The 16498-nt window shown below is 61.1% G+C and overlaps 1 protein-coding gene across 1 annotated transcript; it reads right to left on the minus strand.

The window, feature by feature from the left end:
* Positions 1–5676: 5676 nt before the first annotated feature.
* On the minus strand, positions 5677–15657 carry GRK1 (G protein-coupled receptor kinase 1). Its single transcript, XM_017665040.3, has 7 exons — positions 14780–15657; positions 13339–13466; positions 12341–12498; positions 11607–11690; positions 9153–9277; positions 8328–8529; positions 5677–8031 (listed from the first exon to the last, which is right to left on the minus strand). Exons 1-7 carry the CDS (start codon positions 15476–15478, stop codon positions 7736–7738), a joined length of 1692 nt encoding a protein of 563 aa, XP_017520529.2. The 5' UTR covers positions 15479–15657; the 3' UTR covers positions 5677–7735.
* Between the last annotated feature and the right edge of the window lie 841 nt (positions 15658–16498).

The following is a 16498-nucleotide window of genomic DNA, read 5'->3' on the forward strand; positions in this document are numbered from 1 at the left end:
GCCACCTTCCAAAAGACAAGAAATAACAAGTGTTGGCGAGGATGTGGGGAGATGGGAGCCCTCAAGCACTGTTGGTGGGAATGTACATTGGTCCATCCACCATGGAAAGCAGTATGGAGGGTCCTCAGAAAACTAAAAACAGAAATACCATACGGTCTATCAATTCCTTTTTTGGGAATTTACCTGAAGAAAATAAAATCACTGATTCAAATAGGCATCTGCTCCCCTGCGCTCACTGAGGCATTGACAGTAGCCCAGATGTGGAAGCAGCCTGAGTGTCTATCGATGGATGAATGGATAAAGAAGCTGTGGTGCATATACACAGTGGAATATTACTCAGCCACAAAAAGGAAAGAGATACCGCCATTTGTAGCAACACAGAGGGACCCAGAGGGCATCGTGCCAAGGGAAATATGCCAGGCAGAGAAAGACGAATATCTAGAAGACTTTGCTTCTATGTGAAATGTAAAAAAACAAAACAAATGAACAAACAAACCAGAAACAGATTCCTAAACACAGAGAAAGGCTTAGGGGAGGGGCTGGGGACGGGCGGAATGGATGAAGGGGAAACAGAGGCATAAACTTCCAATCATGAAGTAGTTTATCGCGGGGATGGAAAGTGCCGAGGGAAGGCGGTGAACAATGCTGTAACAACGGTATGGTGACGGGGTCGCCACACCCGCCCTGGCGAGCACCTGGATTACACAATTGTCGGATCACTGCATTGCACCCCTGAAACTGTTATGTCAACTACATGTCTATAAAAATATATGCAAGATAAAAAAATCAATGTAGACGTGGTCTACTACACGGTTAAAATGAATGAAAGCTGATCGGACACTGTGAAGGGATCTTCAAAACCCTGTGGGACACGTCCATAGCATTGTAGTGAGTATGATGCCATTTATATAAAGTTCTAAAGAATGAAAACAATGCTATTCATTCACTGATACATTCAAAAGCATCCATGAAGCAGCCACACTCGACTCTAAGCCTTGAACTGGGGGAGCACCAATATGCTGGTGAGCTGGCATTCTCGTGGACAGGAGAGAGTAAGCAATAGACCCTGTGAATGAGAAGGCGTCCACACGCGGGAGGGCAGTCCAGGCTTGGAGAGAGGGACCACCGAGCAGGCAAGCTGCCCAGCCAGGCAAGGGGGGAGGGAGCCGCCATCAGCGCCACAGCCGGACGCCTGGGCGGGTGCATTCCACCCAAATGGGGGCCAGCAGGCAGTTACCATTTGGACACCTGGGCAGAGGGTCCGGGGAGAAGGGACCCCAGCCAGGCCCCGGGGGTGGAGGGGCTGGGATGCTGCTCTAGAGAGCAGATGGCAGAGAGCAGGGCGGAGTCCAGGGGCCTGGTGAGAGGTGATCATGTATTTGGATGGGGTGAGACCCGGCCGTGCAGGCTGCATACTGTGTGTCCTGTGCTGCGGGCAAGTGCACAGATGCCATGGAATTGTGTGTGTAGATGCAGAAATGTCACGTTAGTGCATGTGTAAGTGCACAGATGCCATGACCTTACGTGTGTGGATGCACAGATAGCACGTGAGGGGAGTTCACAGGCATGGAGGCGCCGTGCCAGCCCCAGAGCGGTTTGCGTGGAGAAACAGAGTGGCTTCGGGGACCACCTCTCGGGGGCTTTGTCTGTTTGAAAATCTTATTTCTTTAAAAAGACTTGAAGGAAATGTGGCAAAATGTAGAGACTTCATTAAGGCTACGTGGGGGGCCCAGGGATATTATGTTATTCCCTATACCTCACTCAATGTTTGAAACAGCTTATTAAAATTATTGTTACTTTTTGAGATTTCAAAGTTAAAAAAAAGTAGCAAGTATGGTGCAAGGGGCTCCCGCATGACCCCTTCCCAGATCCACCCCCATTTGTTGCATTTTTAACATAAACAAACAAGATGGTAGGAAGGAGGGGAGGGCTTGGTCCTGCTGGCAGGCCAGTCTGGGGCCCTGAGGGCCACCTGGCGCCTCCTCTGCCTGGAAAGCAGCCCGCTGCTGCTGCTCCTCTCACCCAGCTGGGCTCCCGGGCCTTTGTACACAGGCTGACCCGGGACCAAGGCACAGGTGCCGCCCGAGCCTGCCCGGCGCGTCCTGGAACTAGAAGCCTGCAGTGCTCCTTGGCCGGGTGGACTCCCTCGCACTATCCTCTTTGACATAAAAATTATTTTGAGCTGAAGCAATTAAGAAGCAGGAAATGCAGGCACGTTTCCCCTTTCTGCCTAAAGGCAGGAAATAAATTCTGCTTCTCCTGGAGATGCTCTTCCCAGCCAGAGCCAGTATCAGCGGCCTTGTAAGCACCCTCGGTGGGGCAGTCTCTCCCTGTGCCCGCCTCCCTGCGCCTCTGCCTGGGAAAGCCTGGTGGCCTTCCCGCTGAGCCTGAGGGTGTCGCTCTCTGCAGGATGCAGAGCTGTGCCATGTGCGAGTCTCAGCTAAAAGCTCGGGATGAGAGGGCAGTTCTTCCACCCGCCCTACGAAGCCAGTGTCTCTCCCCAAAGGGGGACGCGTCCGGGTCCCCAAACAGAAGCAATCATGGAAGACGTGGAGCAGGGCGGTGGTGGGCAGGACTGCCAGCGCCAGGCCGTCCCGCGTTCACCCGCTCATCGTGCGCCGCCCGCTCAGCCAGCAGCAGTCCAGCAGCACGAGCTCGTCTGGACGGACACCTTCCTACAGGAGGAGGTCCGGTTTGGTCACTGCTTGCGAGTCAGCACGCCGATGTTTAATGAAGGCCACTGGGCATTCTGCACCAGCCACATGCTGCCACTCTTGCTGTGCTGAGGCGGGGAAACTGAGGCTCAGGGGGTGAACCAGATAACCTGGGTCTCACCCTGGGGTGCGGCAAAGTCAGGCGGGCGGCCGGGCTCACAACCACCCCTGCACAAGTCCCAGCAACCAGTGGGCTTCACGCGCAGTCCCCAGAACTTGCTGCAATGTTCCCGAAGGGGTGTGCGAGCCTGTGAGTGTTTGCATGTGAGCATCGTGGGGGGCGGGTGGGTGTGCAAGGGAGCACGTGAATGGACTGTGTGGGCTGCATGCGTGTGTGCGTGAGCACTGAGTGTGGGGTGAGTGCGTGGGTGTGGGGAGGTGTGGCCAGGAACAATAACCTTTTCCAAGTAGTGAACTGTAGAGAGTTCTAGATGCCAACCTGGAGGGGCAGCTTTGCCCCCTCCAGAGCCGTCTTGGGCCGTGTGCGCGCAGGTGGAGGCAGCAAGGCCGCATCGCGCCTCTGTCTCGTCCCCGCCGGATAAGGGTCCCGGTTCGGGAGGTCACCTGTGCAGCCCAGCGCCAACCCTGAGCCCCCAGCACCCATGTTTAACCACTGGGGGCTCTGCTCCGCGTTGCTCCTGGCCCCCGCCCTGCGCTCAAGACAGCGCACGGCCCCGTGCGAGCTCGGCTCACATCCTGTGGGCCCACCAGCCACCAGTGACCCTGCCTCGCCCTGCGCAGGCCTGTCCAAGCCCAGCTGTGCAGCGGACACCATCTGCAGTCAGGGCATCAAATGTCATTTGACTTGGCTGCCGCAGAGGCTGTCAGGAGATTGGGAGACCTGCCTGCCGGGCCGAAGGTACCGAGGATGGGGTGGCAGTCGCAGCACAGGTGACGCATGTGTGCTGTGCCGCCAGGGCCACCTCCTGCTCCGACGTCGTGGCTCTGCTGCCCCGCAGACACAGGCCCCCAGGCCCTGGAGGGACGTGGAGCCGCCTCGTGGACACCGTCCCCCCATCAGGGGTGCCCCCACTGTCTCGGCCGTGATTGCCGCTCCCCACACGCTGCTTTATTTAGTCTGTGCAGCATGTGACAGATGGAGAGACCGAGACATTGAGAATTTAAATAATTTTCCAAAGCCAAGCAGCTGGTTGGTGGCAGAAACAAGATATGAATCAGGCCAGTCTGACCTCAAGCATAACCACATCTACCAGGGGAGGGGCGTTTACCTGACTAGAGACTGATGTGATCCTTAATTCACGCAACCAGCACATACTCACTGCGTTTCCTCTATGCACAAGATACTCAAGGGCAAACACACTGGGTTGGCCTTGGTTCCAGTGAGGGCAGCGCTACGTCCCAGTGTCCCCTGCCAAGCTCAGGTGGCCTTTCATGGCCAGCATGCCTCTGCAGCTTCCAGGCCTGCCTCCCAGGTGGGAGGGTTGGGGTCCGGGCAGCCCTGCTGCACAGCTGGCCCGGGACACCCCTCTTCTGCCTGTGTCACCTCTGGGTTCTCTGGGACTGGGCTTTGAAGAAAACAAAGATGGACAGACCTGCAGGGACTCTGCCCCACCCCCGCCAAGGCCTCCCTCCCGGAAGCCATGAATCTCAGGCTCTGGCTTGAGCTGGGGAGAGGAAGCAGAATCTAGAATTAAATAGATGGCCAGGGATGCTGCCCAGGAAGGGAGTATGTGTGGCCCCTGGTGCGCGCAGGGGCAGGGGCCTCCCGGGGGCTCTTAGAACAGGGAGCTTGGCATCTTTTGGATCAAGCAGGCGGTGAGGGGTGGGCCGGCATGAGACCCAGCACACGTTCAGTTCTGTCCCAGAACAGGCCTCTCGAGGGCAGGGACCGCTGTCACTCTGTTCTCTGCTTAGAACCACGTCTGGCTCATGGCAGGTGGTGGATAAACATCTGTTGACGGAAGATTGAATAATCTGGACTCACAAGCGCTCAGCCCAGGGCCCTGACCGGCTCAGCATGGGCGGGCACATAATCGCTCTGATTGCTGTGCCTTCCAGGCCCCACGGCTGGAGAGCTCGCTGGGGACCCAGCACTGCAGCCTGACTGGTTTGACGGGCAGGTAGGGGTGAAAGGGCTGGGGCAGGGTGCGGTGGTACCAGCTCCAAGGAAAGCGATGGAGAGAACCACAGAATTCAGTGTCCAGCCCCAGCTTCTCCGGTCTCCCCGGAAGCGCAGGCCTCCCGTCCCCAGGCAGCCCGGATCACCACAGGGGCGCCCGTGCGGGCGGCACCTGGCCTCTCAGCTCCAGGGCCCGTGGAGCGTGGGCGGTGGAACACGATGCCCCTGTAACCAAGCAGCCCCCGAAATGGAGCTCGGGGATGAATAATGCAGGCGCCCCAGGAGGCGGCAGGTGGCTGCCAGCGTCCCTGCGGAGAGGTGCTGGGCAGCAGGACGGCGTGTTGCACAAAGGCCTCGTAACCACCATCCGGCGGGACGGCTGCTGTGTTCCTGATGTCTCACCTTTAGCGGCTCCTTTGTCCACAGACCCCCCTGGAATCCCAAAGCCCCTCATGACTCCTGGGAGCAAGAGCACCCCCCCAGCCTCCAACGCGGCCACCGCGGGCTTGTCCTGCATCTCCGGCTTTCGCTGAGCCACCTGCAGACAGCGTCTGGGCGGCCTAGCCACAGCCCTCTTGAAAGACGACAACTACGCCCCTTGCAGCCGGGCGCCCACGCGGACACCAAACACTCATGTGCTGGAAGGCAGGGCCTTGGCACCCCCCAGGACCCCAGGAACAGGCGTGAGCACCCCGCCCTCAGCAAGCTCACAGACGCATCGGCGCCTGGGGACACACGCCCGCAGCCCATTCTCCTTGGAAGTGGGAAGTCTGAACGTGGAAAAACATTTTCCTGGCGTAACTGGGGAACTGAGGTCTGCTCTTTACAAAGTCTAATTAAGCCTTGTTACCTTCATTTTACACCAGGCAGTACTGACGGCGTGTCTCACATTTATTTTTAATTTCATGTTTTCCCACTGAAGCTTTCCTTTTGAACTGTGCTCTATTAGCTGTCACAAGGCCTGTTCTCTGTGCCATGTCCAGTTGAGGCCCAACTGCGAGGCTGCACGCTCACGGGATGGGGTAGCCCCAACATGGGGTACAGGTGGGGAGCCCAGCTTCCCGAGACTGACCCAGGCCGGGCTGCTGCTGGGTCCTTAATCACACACTCAGCGACCTGTGCAGACTGCAGACAAGGACCTGCCAGCTGCTGCGGGAGCCAGAAAGGGACCCCGTGAAGGAGCGAGGGAGCGCCTCACGCATGCACCCCATGTCCCAGGGTCAGATGGACCCCAGCTCTCCGTGGGCTTTCCCCAGGCCTCCCAGGGCCACCCGAGGAGGGGACAGTGCAGATCTAGGGGAGACTGCATGTGACTGCCGCAGGGCCTCTGCCATGCATGGGGTAGTTTTGGGTCACAGAGCAAAACACACTGGATGCTTCTCCAGGTCCCTCCAGAACATTCCGTGGCTCAGGATCCCACGCACTGGAGGGAAGGCCCCCGCTGGCTCCCTTCACCACCCAGGCACTGGGGGCAAAGCCTTCAAAGAACTCCTAAGGGTACCCAGAAACCAGCCAGATCTGTACCCAAGCTTCCACCCCACACAACAGGGGCCACGACACACCCACTAGGCTCTCCTGCAGCAGGGTCACTCGGGGCCGAGGTCCACACATGTCCTGAGGGTGGAGGGGCAGCAGGTGGCAGGGGACCTCTGAGGGAGGGGCTCCCTCACACGGGGCCTTACAGTCTGAGGGAGGAGGCATGTGGTGCTCACACTCCAAGAGCATGGGCACCCCCACTTGGTAAATAGTGTGAGGGTGCGGAGGTCCACACCCTCAGTGCTGACTCCCACGGGCACATCTCTGCCACGGCTGGGGAGCAGGCAGAGACCTCTCCCCTGAAAGTGAGTCCTGGGTCCTGAGCTACAATTCCTTGGGTGCTGGCCTCACGGGAGCCCCGCACGGTGGCCTGATGCCCAGTCGGCACCATGAACCCCAGCTTAAGAGAGTGCACGTTTGTGGAGCAGCTGCTATGGAAACAGTCCTTCCAGTTAAAATGCCTAAAGCACTTAGAGGAGAAAGCGTCAGTCGGAAACACCAGACATGCGAAGGAGGTGCCCTGGGGCTGGGAGGGACAGAGCGATGGGCTGCAAGCCCCTAGGACGATAGCTGCTGGGGACATGGAGAGGGGACCTGCTGGGCCTGGCCATCAGTCAGCAAGCCCCACGTAGCAAGACCAGCCTGGCCAAAGCTACCACAAGAGGCAAGAGCCAGAAAGGGCCAGAGGGGACCCAGCTGGCTTTGTGGGGTGGCGGGCAGGACTCAGACTGGAGAGAGAATGCCCAGTCCCTTGTCTGTCTGTGGGGCTGGGCAGCTCCTGGCCGCCATCAGCTGGAGATGGTCTCAGGAGCAAGAGCTGCCAAAGGGCAGGCTGCTGTTGTCTCACCCAGACCCCACGCATTCCGTCACCCCGGACACCTGGGCCCCAGCCTAGGCCAAGGGGCCCTGCCGAGGCTGCACTGCTCAGCACCTGGCAGATGCCAGCACCCCCAAATGCGGCGGTGAGGAGCTCAGGCCCTGGCGCTGGCAGGCACGCCAGGAGCTGGGCACAAAGGGGAACTGCGCCAGGGCCACAGTCAGTCCTCTCTGGCAGCCCGTGAGCTGCGGACGCGGTTCCCCAGCCCCTGAGCCCCCACCATGGCCCCCTACCAAGGATGCTCCAGGAATCGCAGTTAAGGTGCCAGGAGACCCACACAGAGCACCTCCAGAACCACAGCCATTTGCCCGGCCCCCACATCGCCTCCAGCTCGCACGTCCACACGGGGGCTGGACAGTCACCAGTGGATCCCATCCGGGAGTCACTGTGCTGTCTTTCTTGAGTGAGATGGGGTGAAAGCAGTGACCTGTTTGCAGGAGGGGGCCTTGCTCCTGACCAAGCTGGGGTGGCCTGGCTGACACAAAGGCCTCCTGGCCTGTGGGCTGCGGGGGGCCCTTTCCGCGTCACCTAGGAAACCACACACATTCCTGACTTCGACATGGACGCTGCCTCCACGCTGACCCCCTTCATGTCATCGGGCATTTGCCCATCAGAGCGCCACACATTCAGCTCCCCAAAGACGCCTGACTCGATCATTTCCTCCTGCCAGGGAATGGGGCAGCTGCCAGTGGCAAATTCCTGGAAGAATTCGGTGTCTGCCTTGTCAAAGACCACGCCTCTCACCGTGGAAAAGGCTCCTACATCCTGAATGTTCTTGGCGTAGACGGTCCTGGGGTCTGGGATGAACGGGGGCATCAGCATTCCTGCCAGAAAGCCTGGGGTGAGAGGGCGCAAGGGCAGAGGGCAGCCCTCCTGGGGGCCCCATTAGCTGGAGGCTCTGTGCTCCTGGGCTTGGAGCCGGTGGGATGGGAGGCTAGGAAATGCATCTGCTCTAGGTTGTGAAAGAGGCCAGCCTCCCACCTGTGCTTCCTGCCCTGCAGGAGCCCGCTGTGGGGTCTCTGCCCCTCACCCACCCCGCACCTCCCTGCCCCACAGGAGCCCACCATGGGGTCACAGGCTCTGCCCCGCACTCCCCCGGCCTGCAGGCCCCTGGCACTACCAGCCTCCAGCTGTCTCCAGTTGATGTCCCTGAAGAGGGGGCTGGCGCGGAGCCCATCACAGGTCCCGCCTCGGAATCCCAGGCGCTTCTCGGGGTCCTTCTCCAACAGCGCCTCGCAGAAGGCCTTGCTGGCCGGGCTGAACTTGTCCGGGTACTTGACCGCCTCTGAGAGGACCCGCTGCTTGAGCTCCTTGTTCTCCACCTGCAAGCAGGTGGCTCCTGTTATGCCCAACCGGCCCCCAGTTCCAGAGGTGCCCCTAGGGAGCCCGCCGGTCCACCCGTGCCCCCGCTCAATGCTCGGTGCATCCTCCCCTGCAGATGGGCATCACAGGAGGAAACCCTAGCGGCGCATTTCAGTGAGGCCTGGCAGGCACCCTGGCACATCTACATGCCCTTTGCTCACCCTTGGAAGACAACAAGAAATAAAGTGACACAGGAGTGGACACCTGGTAACTGGACGGAAGCTAGGCTGTGCCTGAAGCCACTGATGGAGTGTGACTCACACCCACAAACCCCACTGGTAGGGCCTTGGGGGAAGAGCTTGGGGACCCACCACAGTCACCCAAAAGTGCCGTGTCCTTTGCAGCCCCCTCACCACAGGGTGGGCAGCGCTGGCCGGCCCTCACCGAGCGGATGCATCTTCCTAGGGGCTCTGCCTCCAACCTGCCCCTCCTCCCTTCTGGTGGGGCCCCTGCATGCAGGGCGTGTGCAGGGCGCGTCCGAGCCACGCCCTCCCTGTCGCTGCTGCAGGACACCCGCTCCTGTGACCCCAGCTCAGCGGTGGTCGCCAGGTCACTGGGGGATGCCTGCAAGGTGACCTCCTACCTTCTCTCCCCGGGCTCGGAAGGGTCCTCTGGCAGCAATCATTTCATAGAGCGTAACTCCCAGGGCAAAGTAATCCACAGAAAAGCCATACTCCTCACCCCGCAGGAGCTCAGGGGCCATGAAGCCTGCAGGCAAGAGCACAAGGCCTCAGAGCCAGGCCTGGACCCGCGGGATCGTGCCCGGCCCAGGGAGGAGCTGAGGCTCTACCCCAGGAAACCTTGGCAGCGACGGTGGTGGCGGCTGGCCCTGTGCCCTGGCATCGCTGAGGGCCCCTCTGGCGAGCACCACAGAACGACATCCTTGCCTGCCTCTTGGGGGAGCGACCTGTGGGGCCATGGTATGTGCCGCCCGGGCACCACCAGGCGCTTCTTAGAAGGGCACAGAAGGGCAGATTCAAGCCAGGATCCAAAGAGAGCCCCGGCAGCCGCTGTGACGCAGCCCCTTCCGTGCCGGGCCTGCGCTGCACCTGGGGAGGGGGGGCCACGTGTGCGGCTCATCCTGAAAGTCAGTGCCAGCCCTGTGTGTGGAATGGGCAGCCGGGCCTGTCCCTGGGGTGAGCACATGGGCATGGGGGTGGCCTCTGTGCCACATGACTTCAGACATCCGGAGACGAGCTGAGAACTGCCCGTCTGCTCCGGGTCACCCAGCGTGCCATGTCTCCCCAGGGATGGGGACGTGCTCAGGAACATGCCAGGCTGATGTGACCACAGAATGGATGCCCTCCAAAGGGGTTCCAGGAGCCGCCTGGCCGGGTAAGTCTGCCCTCCAGAGAACTACCTCACTGTCCAGACCACTCAGGGTCTGTGGGAAGCACGACTTCTAGGCTGAAATGGAGCCCGAAGGACACAGGGACGCGGCTGATGCTGAGATGCACTGCCAGGGCACCCAGGCGCCCTGCCCAGCGCCATCCCAGCCACCCAAAATGGTGGGCCCTTCATGGCGTGGGTCAAAGTGAGATAAATACTTGTCAGACGAATGAATGAAAGAGGGCACGCCATCTCTGTCCCCCACCAGCCCCCTCACCTGCTGGCTCACGCCCCCACCCCCCAATCCCAGGGCAGGTACAGTGCCAGCCCGGCCCTGCTTATGGGGCTTGCTGGCCGGTCCAGGCTCCGGCCTAGGCCCAGCACTGGAGGGGCCAGGGGGCCAGGAGGCAGGACCTGGGGGCCCTGCAGCTTCGCCAGGGTCCCCGCTTCCCACTTTCCCTGGAACTCCCCTGCACCTGACCCCCAGGGCACAAGAGAGCCCCGGCTCCTGGAAAGCTTGGAGGCAGCGGACACAGCCAGGCCCGTGGGCCCTCACAGCCTCAGGTGCAAGTGCCTCCAGCCCTGGCTTTGGTGCGAGTTGTCTGGGGCCTCCCCCCAGGGTCTGCATGGCCTGGAAATACACGAGGGGTGTTTCCACGCACGCTCAGGACAGAAGTGGTTGAGCCCAGACCCAGCCAAGATTTTGGTTTAGGATCCGGCAAACTCAAGATGGGACCTTTCCCTAAACAAACCACAGATGAGGACAGACCCACCATCACACGGGCACAAACCCAAAAGGAGCCCAGAGCCCAGGACTAGGAGGACCCAGGACACAAAACAAAGGCGGCACCGTCTCCCAAAGCCAGCCAGCAGGGGAGGAGGGGATTTGTTGAAAAGTCCTGCAGAAGAACGCCTGGGAGCATGGACCACCAAGAACGTGGAGGCGCAGTAGGTGTGACCCGCGTGGGGTGCTGCGGCGGGCATGGGACAGCACCGTGTCACCGAGCCCTGCCCGCCATGCCCAGGCACGTGGGCACATGGACACCTAGGAGCACAGGTGTTTGGGCGCGGCAGGTGCGTGGGCGGGCCACCTGGCTATGAGCCACCCCCTGTTCTCTGTGCCTGCCGCTTCCCGCCTGCCTGGGACTAAGGGCAAATGTGAGGTGGGTGGGGAGGCAGAGAATGTTCTGCACACACATGCACACCCAGACACACGCGTGTGCACGCCCACGCACACACGGGCTCTGGACAAAGGCGGCGCTTCCCCTCCAAAACCCCCGACCTTCCCTGCTTCTCCATCATGAGCCTCCCCAGGCAGCGCTGGCCTCGGTGCCCGTGTGCCTCTGCTGGCCTGCCTGCCCACTCACCCCCTTCCTGTCGATCTGCTCAGCAGACCCTCAGCCCCCGACTGATGCCTCCTGCGAGTGCCCAGGAAGCTAGAGGGTGGGTGCCGCCATCCCAGGGGGCTCCTCATGTCAAAGCCAGTCGTGACTGCCGAGGCTGGGAGGGGTGGCCCCTGCAGGGGCAGCAAGCTGACAGGGCCGAGGCCAAGTGCACTGGCCAGTCACTCTGCTTTCCCTGCTTGCTCCGAGGGATGAGGGGGCTGTGTCCTGACAAGCCCCCCACCCTCACTGTGAGGTCCTCCCCAGGCCACGGGGACCCCGGGGCCCCAGCCCCCCCAGCCCCGCCCCTGCCCTCAGGAACTTGCCTGGGGTCCCTGCATAACCCTTGGTGTTCATCTGCCCATCCTTCAGCTCCACGGCCAGCCCAAGGTCAGAAATTCGGACATTGCCTGAAAAGCAAACACGGGCTGGGGTCACACGTGGCTCACAGAGCAAAGGCACCCGGTGTTCCCAGAGCCCGTGGGGGCCAAGGACCAGCCACACACGCGCGCACCCCCGCCCAGCACCCAGGGGCCTCTGCTCCTGGCCACACTGCAGGGGGACCGAGCTGCCCAGCAGCACCGGCAACTGGGATCGGGGGCGCAGTCCACCCACACTCAGCTTCCCCATCTGCCGTCTCTGCCCAGGCCTGGCCCCAGCTGGAGTGGCCCTGCATTTGTTCAGGCTGGTGACAGGAAGGGGACCCTGAAGGGCATAAAGGAGGCCTGAATCCCTGTGCACTTCCTAGTGAGAACCCCAGTGCACCTTCCCACAGAAGAAAGAGCACTAGAGTGACCAGTGGCCACAAAGTAGCAGCCATTCTCCAGGAGTTCCACACACACAGACACCCGGACTTGCCCCAGAGCCCCAGGCGCCTGACCACCAAAGGTCACCAAAGATCTCCGTTGGGAGATAATGCCGTTCCATCACCCAGCGGCTGAATGGGCCACCTAAGATGTTTTTGGTGCCACTTAACGCTGTGACGAGCCTTCACCCCCCTGCCAATGACAGTCGGGTCACAGAGGCGAGCCGGGCATGGGGCCAGGCGGGGGCCGCTCACCGTCGTCATCCAGGAGCACATTCTCGGGCTTGAGGTCCCGGTAGACGATGCCTCGCTGGTGCAGGTGCTCCAGGCCGCTGACGATCTGGGCCGTGTAGAAGACGGCCCGGGGCTCCTGGAAGCCAGGGCTCTCTTCGTTCACGTTGTAGATGTGGTACCTGGAGGCAGACCACACGGAGGCCTGTGCTTTTCTGCCACGACTATGGGCAGGTGCCATGGTCCTGATGGGGGGCGGGGGGTGGACGGGTTGTAAAACAGTGAGGCCCCCAGGACCCTGTACCGTGTCTGGTCATTGCAGGGCTTCAGAGTTCAGCCGGGAGAGCCTGTGGTGGTGCCTGTGCCCTCAGAGGCCCCTCCCCACAGCCGTTACGGGGAGAAATGGAGCAGTGAGGGTCACCTTCTCCCGCCCCGACCTGCGGAGGCCAGGCAGTGAGCTCCAGAGCCACTTCACCATCGCTATGCAAATAGGGCAGAGGGCATGAGGGACGTGAGCAGCTCACATCGCCGCGAATGTAAGCAGTCAGCACATCGGCCTCTTCACCCAAGCTGGACAGACAAACTCTTCGATGGACCCGCAGCCTCCCACCTCCCCCACAGTGGTTCTTTTTCGTGCCTTCCACTGTCACATTCGAAGAGAAGCAAATGAGTAAAAGGAAACAGATGATTTATACAGAGACCAGGGGGTGGGGAGGTGGACTGGGAATCCTGAAAGAGACGAGAAGGACAGGGAGAGGGAGACAGGCCCTCAGATTGGGCCCAGTACAAGGCAGCTGGGCTGACAGCAGCCGGCCTTTATGTTGTATTGCGCTGAGAACGGTGAGGCGGGGGTGAGGCGGGGGTGTGGCACGTGCAGTGCGCGGCGTGCTGTAGTGTAACGGGGCACAGAGCGCCGCAGTGCGAGTCCGCCACGTGCAGCTCCCGCCTGCATTGCTGTCCAAGCCTGGGGACTGCAGCACCCACCGGCCTGACCCCCACGTTGGAGAGAGGAGCCCCCTTACCTTATGTCGCCTCCATTCATGATGGTCATCACCAGGCAGAGGTCAGTTTTGGTTTCGAACGCGTAGGCCAGAGAGACTATGAATCTGCTGTGGACTTTGGCTAGAATCTTCTTCTCCACCATGGCGCCCTGATCATCAAGGAACAAGAGCCCAGGTTCAGGCAGGAAAGTGCGGCCTTAAGACCAAGCGCCACAGAGGAGAAAACATCACAGCAGGTCAGACCAGAGCTGCAAACAGACTTTAAAAGTGGTTTGCACAGAGCGATCGCTGTGTTTCTCAGAGAACTTCTGGTTTCCTGGGGCCTCCAGCCTGACTTGCCCCGTGAGGCCCCGGTGCCCTCCTGGATGCCTGCTCAGTGCCCATCTCCCCCCAGTCCTTCCCTGCGGCTGGCAGCTCGTCCTGCCACCATCCCGGCCCCTTTCCCCCAGTGAGGCCCCTAGCGGTGCCGGCCAAGCCACCCCACAGCTGTACTCATTTTCCGTCTTTATTTTAAAACCTTGTGGTGTCCATTTAACATGTTCTTAAAAGCTGGGTTTGGGTAAGGAAAACAGAACCCCTTTTGGAGGAGGATACGTAGATATGGGCCCCCCTCTATCCTGCTGTGGTGGAAGGTTTCGGGTTGATTTTACTTGGCATCAGCGAGGACAGTGAACGCGGAGAGCGACGGCAGTGCCCTAGGCCTTGGATTAGAATCACAGATGGAGCCCCCAAGGGGTAGCTCCCTCCCCCACGTCCCACGGGGAGCACTGCCCACGGGGAGCACCACCCAGGACCCCCGGACAGGAGAACTCTCTGGAGGCTGCTGTGACCCCGATGCAGGGACCGGAGGGCAGAGACAGAACCTGCAGCTGGGAGTTGATTTCCTAAGACGTGAGCAGCTTCCTGCCGCTGATCCTGCCTGAAAGGAGCCGACACCAGTTAGGGGCACCTCACCCGCTGCCATCCCTGGGAGCAGCTGCACTCGGGGACGGCTTGCACCCCACCTTGCAGCCTCGCCTCCCAGGAAACGGGCAGCTCTAGCTCGGCTCCCTCCTTCATGGCACATGCAGCCCTTGGCAGCTCCAGAAGTGGCGTGAAGAGCGGAGAGCCTGCAACGCCCTTCCCACAGCACTGGCTCCTGCACTTCGTGGTGTTGGTGAAACCCAGAGGGCACCAGTCGGCCACCCACACCTACAATGCCGAGTGGCTCCCAGGGCCGTGGGCAGCCAGGCAAGAGGCGCCACAGGCCGGAGGCCGCCTCCTCCCGCTGCCATGCTCTGGGCCACACGGGCTGGCTTGGGAAGAGGAGCTGTGGACAGACTAGAACCGGCCAGTGGCTGCACGGCAGAGGGGCTTGGAGTCCACAGGGCAGGGTGGGCCTGTGGAGGGGCACGGAGGCCGGTCAGCCCATCAGTCTGGGGGTGATTCCTCCGTGCCCGCCGTGCACGGCTGCACTGCCCACCTGGTACCCCTTCCTCTTCTTCAGCCTCTTCTTGTTCAGCTTTTTACACGCATACATTTTGCCTGTTGCCCTCATCTGGCAGGCCGACACCTCCCCGAAGCCACCTTTCCCCAGGACCCTGAAGTCCAGGAACCAGTCCTCGCCCGTGGGCTGGGCCTCCAGCCACTTCCACTGCAGAAACCTCTGGAAGTACAGGCTGCCCAGGTACTCCTGGAAGGGCGCCTGGCCCAGGTGTGCCAGGGTGGCCTGCAGGAGTGGCTGGGAGAGCCAGTCCCCACTTGTCATGGGTGCCCCCTGGGCCTGCGCCACAGTCCCAGTGTCTAGGAAGCTGCAGAAGCGTTTAGCCTGGGGGTCGAGGTACTCAGCCAGGATGGCCTGGGCCTTCTGTGGTCGGAGGTCGTCACCAGCCGTGTGGTAGTCCTCCACGTCCTTCCAGAGCTCCAGGGCCGGCACGTGCTTCTCGTGGGCCCCCAGGAACTGCCGGAAGAGCCGCTTTCCGATGGGCTGCTCCACGCACACGCTATGGAACGCCAGGTCCAGGCTCTGCTGCAGGGCCTCGCACTTGGAGAGCGGGGGCAGCCTGAGCTTGGCCAGGTACTTCCTGTCCCGGGCGAGGGGCGCACTGCTGTCATCGAAGCTGCCCCGGGCGGCGATGAAGGCGGAGTTGGCCACCACTGTCTCCAAGGACCCAAAATCCATCCTGTGTCAGCACCCCACTGCGTCAGGCACGACGGGCCATGGGCTAGCGCCCCAAGTCCGGAGCGGGCCTGACCTGCTGCCCTGGCCTGTGCCTGCTCCTGACCTCAGGACGGCAAGCGTCCCCTGTGGTGGAGGGGTGACTGGAGGCTGTGCCGGAGCCCAGGGGGCCCGGTGGCACAGCCCAGGCTAATCCCAGCAGGGTTGTGAAGGACGTACCTGGGTGGCCAGCAGGTGCCAGAAAAGACAATCCCTTAAGCGGCTCCCAGACGGATTAGATGGCCCGCCCTGCCGGCTCCTTCCTCCTGACGGCCGGGAAGGACAAACCCCAGGCCTGCACTATTCTGCACTGCCCACTCGGCTTCTGGCCTATGCAGGCGACCCCTGTGCCTCCTGTGGGGACGGGGGCCCAGCCCAAGGGAGGGGCCCCAGGGAAGCCCTGACTCACGAAGACTGCTGGTGGTTTTCCCTTCGGTATTGCACTTCTGCCTTAAAAAAAAGCAAGTGAGAAGAAAAGCAGCTGATAATAGAAATTTAGGAGAAAAACCCCAAGGTGAACAGCCTGGGAAGTGGTCGGTCTGTGAGGGCCACACTCGTCCTGCCCAGGCACGCAGGGCGGCTGTGCCCCCAGGTCACGCTGAGGGCTCTGATGACCGCAGGTAACCCCGGCACTGCTGAGGGATCAGCCTCGGGGTGTGCAGGCAAAGCAGAAACGTCAAGAGAAGCAGGCAGGTGAGACTGGGCCAGGGAAGCAGAGCCCCAAACTGCACCCAGGGCTGAGGCCCCAGGCGGAGAGGCAGGGCGAGGGATGCGGAACCAAGAGGCCAGGGGCACATCCAAGACACGGGTGGGCACAGCTGGGGCACACGTGACACACAGCTGGACACACCCGAAGCACTCCTGGGGACGCCAGGACCAACAGGCCTTACCTGTTGTCCTAGCACACAGTAGGTGCTCAGTAGTGTATGGGAATGATGGCGAGGTGGCAGGGCTTGGTCATAGTTCAAAGTGCGGAGGACATGA

Source organism: Manis javanica, chromosome 9 (assembly GCF_040802235.1).
Source record: "Manis javanica isolate MJ-LG chromosome 9, MJ_LKY, whole genome shotgun sequence".
Lineage (NCBI taxonomy): Eukaryota > Metazoa > Chordata > Mammalia > Pholidota > Manidae > Manis > Manis javanica.

Bases quoted from the DNA above. Each gene is read 5' to 3' on its own strand.
- GRK1 (XM_017665040.3), bottom strand. From the start codon at position 15,478: ATGGATTTTGGGTCCTTGGAGACAGTGGTGGCCAACTCCGCCTTCATC. The intron at 12,499-13,338 runs GTAAGGGGGCTC...GTCTGCCTCCAG, and splicing joins ATGAATGGAGGCGACATAAG to GTACCACATCTACAACGTGA. The intron at 8,530-9,152 runs GTAGGAGGTCAC...ACCTGCTTGCAG, and splicing joins TCCGAGCCCGGGGAGAGAAG to GTGGAGAACAAGGAGCTCAA.